We start from the raw sequence: 7304 nt of genomic DNA on the forward strand, positions 1-7304 counted from the left end.
GGGGTATATCAGAGTGTTACAGTGAGGGGTGTGGGGTCTATCAGTGTGTTACAGTGAGGGGTGTGGGGTATATCAGAGTGTTACAGTGAGGGGTGTGGGCTTTACTGAAATATCCAAGCTTCAAGTATTCAAATAGCTTGAATGGAGTCTGTTTGCTGGGCTCATGGTTGGACACACTTGACTTAAGTGACTTTGAAGCAGTGATTAAATAGTAATAATGGACAAGCAGGAATACTCCTGGTGGTAAGTGGGGGAAGGCTGGCCTTGATTAAAAGGCGCAACCTATGCCTCCCATTGTGTGATCCACTATCATCTTTAGTTACAACCTGACAAACTCCCACTTATGTCTTATTGGTTCATTAATAAAGAGCATTAAATAGCCTGAATAAATCTTTGAGTAGTTACAATAATGTCTCTTCTTTTCATTTTACAAAGGAAATGTCAGCATTGATTATACAAGCTACTACCTGGGTCTGTGGGATTGTACGAGTGAAGAACCTGATGAATTGTCATTTAAACGAGGAGATCTGATTCATGTCCTGAGCAAAGTAAGGCAACAAACCAATCATTTACTGCAGTTGTGATGTGTGAAGCTTTTAGCTTGCTCAGAATCTAAGCCTTGTTAAGCTGACAGTCTGAACATGATGTGCACAGTTCGGCTCAATGGCTGTGCATTTGGCTGTGTGTTGGCAGATTAAGGTTTGAGGTCCCCACTCCACAGCTTGAGCCCAGGCTAAGCCTCCAGTGCAATACAGATGGAGTACCACCACTGTCAGAGGTGCCATTTCTCAGATAAGCCAATAAAACAAGACCCCATCTCCTTTCTGAGGTGGATGTAATAAATCTGAGAACACAATATCAATGAAGAGCCAGGACAGTTATACTCATTGTCCTGGTCAATAATTATTCCTCATTCCAACTCCAAACAGATTGTTTGGTCATGCTTCGCATTGCTGTTCCTGGGATCTTTCTGTGCACAAATTATCTTCCAACAATATAAGAGTGACTACATTTCAAAGGTGATCCCATTGCCTGGGCCATGTGCTATTTGGGATGTTACTGGGCTGTGACACGTGCTATGGGAATGCACATCCTTCTGTTTTTGTGCAGTGATCAGTCGGAGGGCCATGGACTTCCAATAACAGCCGCTCCCTTGCCCCCGTGCTGCTCGTCATTGTGAATCCTAGCACCGTGTGACCTTCACATGCACAGTTAGACTTCCCTCCCTCTGAGCTTATGGCTATCGGGTCCCAGGGAGTAAGAGAAGGTCGTTCTGACCCTCGAGCTTGTTCTGCCTTCCTGGCTGACCTGGCTGATAAGAGGGTGGTGAGTGTAGGGTTGGAGGTTGGGTTGGGTGAGGAGGAGTGGAGAACAGTTGGAGGATGTGCATCTGGAGCGTGTGCTGGGGGGATGATTTTGAAAATGAACCAAAGCCAAATGGGGAAACATTTTTGATTCTGTGTTCTTTTAAAGCCATGTTGAGCGAGTCAATGACTTTGCTAAGCTGCAGCACTGTGGGTTCAGTTTCTAACGCTGCCACAATAGCCAATTTCTCTGGTCATAGTCATAGAGTCATACAGCACGGAAACAGACCCTTCGGTCCAACCAGTCCATGCCAACCATGTTCCCACAGTAAATTATGCGGTTGGCTCATATCCCTAGTGTCTGGAGCGTCCTCAATGACATTGTTCACCCTGAAGTACAACTCAAGGCTGTGTTCTCCTGGAGTTTAGGAGAAAGAGAGGTGACCTTATTGAAACGTATAAGATACTTAGGGGGCTTGACAGGGTAGGTACTGAGAGGTTGTCTCTCTCAGTGGGAGAGTCTAGGAACAGAGGGCATCATCTCAGAATGAAGGGTCGCCAAATTTAAAACTGAGATGAGGAGGAATTTATTTCTCTTAGAGGAGAGTGACTGTGGAATGCTTTACCACAGAGGTCTATTGAGGCTGAGTTGTTAAGTGCATTCCAGGCTGAGATAAACAGATTTACAACCAGTAAGGGAATGAAGGGTAATGTGGATAAAGCAGGAAACTGGAGTCGAAGGTTATCAGATCAGCCATGATCTCATTGAATGGTGGAACAAGCTCGATAGGCTGAATGGCCTACTCCTGCTCCCACGCCTTGTGGTCCTATCCATCTCTCCAACAATGTATAATCCAATGGATGGAAAACTGCTGCAAACACTATTCCTGCTGTTGGTGTGTTTGCCCTCTCCGACTCTCCTGAACACTCCCATGCCCAAGGGAAAGGATGCCATCACAGAACCTAGTAGCCTTGTTATGTGCCATTTGCTTTCTGTTTAATGTCTCAGCAGCCATCCTTGATCTGGGGTTCAAGACTTGCCTAGAGATCACAGTACAGCATTACTAATGACAGTGTCCTCACAGTGAGATTATTAAGAAGTAATTAGCAATGTAGTACAGTAGCGAGATATCCTCCTGCTGTATAAGTACAGCTTTAATGCAGCCAATGAAGAAATGATGTATGGAAGCAAATGTTTGTTAAATTATCTACTTAAGTATCAGACAGAGAGAGAAAATCCATTCTCTCTTTCTCTGTCCCTGGACTGATTCAACCACAATACCAAACCCCTGAAGGCTGTGAATAATCTCTTGATGAGAGCTGGTGATTTTACTGTCTCAAGTGATTATTCACCAGTTCAACTTCAGGTCACCTGTGCCACACAAAGGCTTGAATTGATTGGTCCATTAGCCTGTGACAGAAGTCTGGCGAAGGAGATACACCATCGTGATTGGTGAGTTTGAGCAAGTACTTGTGTTTCTAACCCGTACAAGGGAGCCTGACACCGACAATGTATCACATCGAGCATTCTGAAACACAGCAGTTATTTCTTGATCATTATGCATTAGGAGTGTGTGTCTCTCTTTCTCCCTCTCTCTCTGTATAGCCCATTCTCTGGGAGTTATACAGAGACGTTATAGCTAAAAGGCTTGATTGTGGATTCTGCCTGGGTGTATGTACATAGAGACAGAGCCTTATCAGCAATTTGTGCTCTATCAAACGAAGGGTCTGATGTATTGGCGAGTTACTGTGCAACATTAGGCACCAACATACATTTTGCACTGCAAATAATCTCCTAATTTTCAGCCAATGAGCTGAGAGAAAAAAAATCCATGACCTGCATCTGAGACATCTCATCAGTTAATAAGACTTTGCAAAGATGGGACCTTAGATTTTTAGTATCCTTTTGTGGTTGTGTTTGGTGCAAATGTCACACTCAGAGGAGGCAGGAGGAGTCGGGTGATGGCAATGGGGAGAGGTCATCAGAATTCCAGAGGGAAGTGGGTAAACAGGAGAGTACAAGCCTTAGAGAAGTGAGCACCTCCAGGGGGAGGTGAGCAGAACATTGGAAAAACTCCCTGTCACTTGTCCAATGATATTCCCTTCAATGAGTGATTGAAGGCTGGTCAAGCTCAGTGCTGAAGCTGGTGAAAGATTTGGCAGAGTCAGCGAGAGTCTCCTCTCCTAAATAATGAAAGCACAGCCTTAAAGTCGGAGCCTCACTGTTCAGGACTTGAGAAGCAGTTCTTCAGAAAAAATCTGGCTGAAAATCTGGAGCCCACTCTTCTCAAAACAAAATTGTTGAACCTTGGTGCTGCTGGGGGTCGGGTGGGACTGGAGTTGAGATACAGACCAGTCATGGTCCAATGGAAAGGTGGCAGAACAGACTTGAGGGGCTGACTGGGAGAAGGGGATGTGGAAGAGGTTTTTTCAATGTAGGGAGGAAACTGTACAAGGAATTCAGGGGCTCCAATTTGATGCATAACATCTTGTTGGTGGTACCCTGTGAATGAGACAGAGGGAATTCAGAGTCGTGTGATTTTGTAGGAGAAGTGAGAGGGGAGAGGGCATCAGACCCTCGTAAGTAGTGAATATAGATTTTAGAAAAATTCTGAGTCATGGCTCTGGCACTGGGATTTGAAAAGTCCTGGGAATCGATGTGACAGCGGAATGTGTCGCTGGAGGCTTGCTTCTTCATTAAACAGCACCGTCCTTATGGCGAGGTAAATCCAAATCCAGTGAAAGAATCTGTTTCTAAACACTTGTCCAATCTGCATTCTGGCCATATGTAAAAACAGCACTGACCTGTAGGAGGCACTGTGAATGTAGGAACAGGAGGAGTCCATTCAGCCCCAAATGCTGGTTCCTGTCTGCCACTCTAGTGATGAGAATTGGCAGCAACACACAGGATGGGTGGCCAGTTCTGGATGGGTACATTTCTGCCATTGGCCACCCAGTTCCTATCTGGGGCAGGACCCCTGACTTCCGATAGCCAAGAGGAAAGAAAAGTTTGCCTTTCACATTCTCAGGTTATCCCACCGCACCTTCTCCCAGAGAGGTCACGTTGGAGAGTAGCTGCTGCTGCAAAAGTTGGATTTGTCAGGTTGTGCACAGCAAGTTCTCACAGCCAGCAACCTGATAATGACCAGGCTGTCTGTTCAGCGATGCTGATTGGGATGTAAATATTGACTGGGATATTGGGAACAACTCCCCTGATCATCTTCAACATATATATTCAGCCAATCAGGCAGGATGAACCTGTGTCTCATATCTCACCACACCTCTGACTGTGTGACACCCCCTCAGCACTGTACTGCTCAAGCCTCTGGGGGTAGTGCTTGAACTCACAACTCTTTCACTCCGAGGTGTGAGGTGCTGTCTTACTGAAAGTTATCCCAGAGTCAGTTTCAGGGCACTCCAGGACAATCTTTCAGGGTTGGGAACTCAAAACAGGGAACAACTTCAGACGCTGAAGTCTATGTCCAAATGCAACAAAATCTGGACAATATCCAGGCTTGGGATGGAGTGTGGCAAGTAACATTCATGCCAGGCAATGACCATCTCCAGCAAGAGATACTCTAACAGTCATCTTTTGACATTCAATGGTGTTACCATCACTGAATCCCCCACTGTCAACATCCTGGGGGTTACCATTGACCAGAAACTCAGTTGGACTAGTTACACAAGTGCCAGTCACAGACTGGGAATCCTGCGACGAGTAACTTACCTCTTGACTCCCCAAAGCCTGTCCATCATCTACAAGGCACAAGGCAGGAGTGTGATGGAATACTCCCCACTTGCCTGGATGAGTGCAGCCCCAACAACACTCAAGAAGCTTGACACCATCAAGGACAAAGCAGCCCACTTGATTGGCACCACATCCATAAACATCCACTCCCTCTGCCACTAACACTCAGTAGCAGCAGTGTTTACTATTTCCAAGATGCACTGCAGAAATTCATCAAAGATCCTCAAACAGCACTTTCCAAACCCATGACCACTTCCATCTAGAAGGACAAGGGCAGCAGATACATGGGAACACCACCACCTCCAAGTTCCCCTCCAAGCCACTCACTGTCCTGACTTGGAAATATATCACCGTTCCTTCATTGTCACTGGGTCAAAATCCTGGAATTCCCTCCCTAATGGCATTGTGGGTCAACCCACAGCAGGTGGACTGCCCTCACCACCACCTTCTCAAGGGCAATAGGGACGGGCAATAAATGCTGGCCCAGGCAGTGAATAAAACAAGCTTGAAGATCTCAACTATTCCTGTATTGGTGTCAGTGGGGACTGAAAATCAAAGCTTCCTTATCAACTACAGGGGAGCTCACAGTGAGGATGTGTATCCGTGATGCAAATGCCTTTATGGGGAGCCTACAGGGACAGGGACCACCTCCCTTTACCCCCCTCTCCCAATAATAGACTGACAGCAATCTACCTTAGGCAGCCTATATGTCATGCTGCCCTTTGTGGGATCTTGCCATGCACAGAATAAAATAGTTTCTGGATCAGCTACTGCTGCTTATTCATTTTAATACTGAGCTGAGGGCGAGAGATGTGATGGAGATCTGTTTTCCTCTCTCTCTCTCTGTCAAAGTCTCCTTCTCCTTCACACAGCTGTTCGGTGAATCAGAGTTCAAACCAAGTGCGAGCATAATTCCGTGACTGAATGAGCCTCACTGTTTGCCGTGTTTGCAGTAAATGTCTGGGCCCCTGTTTTCTTGCCCATAAACTATTGTCAGGAAAAGGGTCTGGGCTGCACTGTGGGAATGCTGTGTCCTCCCTTGCTGAGCTCATATACGCAATGCAGCAGCAAGAGCTGAACAAGAAAGCCCAGGGCTGGCTTTGCTGAAGAGATGGGGAGATTGGGAAGATATCTCTGCTTTGTCACCTGGGTCATTGAGTGTATAAATGGTTGGCATGTCCTGTCCTATCGTGCACCTCTCTGAACAGAACAGATTGTAATGTGCTCTCGATGTTAATGAGGCAAGACAGAGGAGAGAGCGAGACAGAGAAGCTGGAACCATTGCAATAGAGTAACACACACTGCACCACCGCGGCAGCTTTGAGGATAATACACACCAAGATATAATCAATAAACCCAGGAAATTTGGCCTCTGCTGTGCAGCCCCCTAAGCATCTTCCAGGATATGTAAACTGTTCCACTGAGTGGACTCATATTCCGAATTCTTGGAATTGCAAAAAAAAAGCTTTCTTCTGTTTCTAAATCTGTCTCCTCTTCAAGCTGGGCGATGTGTCTCAGCCTCAGTCTGCACTCAGAGAGGCCACTTGGCCTTCTGCATCAATCTAGCTTCTCAATTGGAGCTACCTCATCCCCTCCCACCAGCTCAACCTTTCCCTTACTCAGTATTTTTTTGTTTTTCAAATATTGATCCCATTCTCTTTGTTAAATCAGTGTGTTTAGTCCCAGATAAGCTTTGATCTGACAGAATGACGAGACAGTCTCAAAGGGCTGAATGGCCTACTCGTGTTCCCATGTTCCTGAATACTTTACAACAGAATGTTGTATTTGTGTAGTGCTTTGTGGGAGCATTGACATGAGGAGCTATTGTGACTGATGAACAAAATGCTGTTGTGTCTTAAGGAGAGTCTAAATCCCTTCTGGTGTTTAGCTCATCCCTGGGGGTGATGGATGGACAGCACTCTGTTCAACTTAAAATCTGAGGAACTTGAACAGAGTGTTTCAGCCCGGCTTGCTCTCTCTCTATCTCTCTCTCTTTGTTTGTATTTTGCCCTGAGCCTTCTTTGATCTATTTCTATGTCTTTTTATTTCTCTGTCTCAGTCGCTTTCTGTGTCCCTTGCTGTATCTGTTTCTTGCACATTCTCCGTCTCTCTTGTTCTCCCTGTCGTGTACTCACTGTTTCTGACTCTGACAATCTTGCTCTCCCTCTGTCAGTATGTCTCTCTCTCCCCTCACCACCCCCTCCCCACACACACACACACACACACACACACACACACACACACACACACAC

The 7304-nt window shown here is 46.0% G+C and overlaps 1 protein-coding gene across 1 annotated transcript in view; it reads left to right on the forward strand.

Annotated features, from left to right (window-relative positions):
• Window positions 1-7304, forward strand: part of LOC109938755 (src kinase-associated phosphoprotein 1-like) — a 165557-nt gene that overhangs the window by 112477 nt on the left and 45776 nt on the right. The window contains exon 8 of the mRNA XM_048614586.1: window positions 436-548. Within this exon, the coding sequence (XP_048470543.1) occupies window positions 436-548 (113 nt within the window). The remainder of the gene's footprint in view (window positions 1-435; window positions 549-7304) is intronic.

The sequence above is a fragment of the Rhincodon typus genome, chromosome 30 (assembly GCF_021869965.1).
Source record: "Rhincodon typus isolate 14 chromosome 30, sRhiTyp1.1, whole genome shotgun sequence".
NCBI lineage: Eukaryota > Metazoa > Chordata > Chondrichthyes > Orectolobiformes > Rhincodontidae > Rhincodon > Rhincodon typus.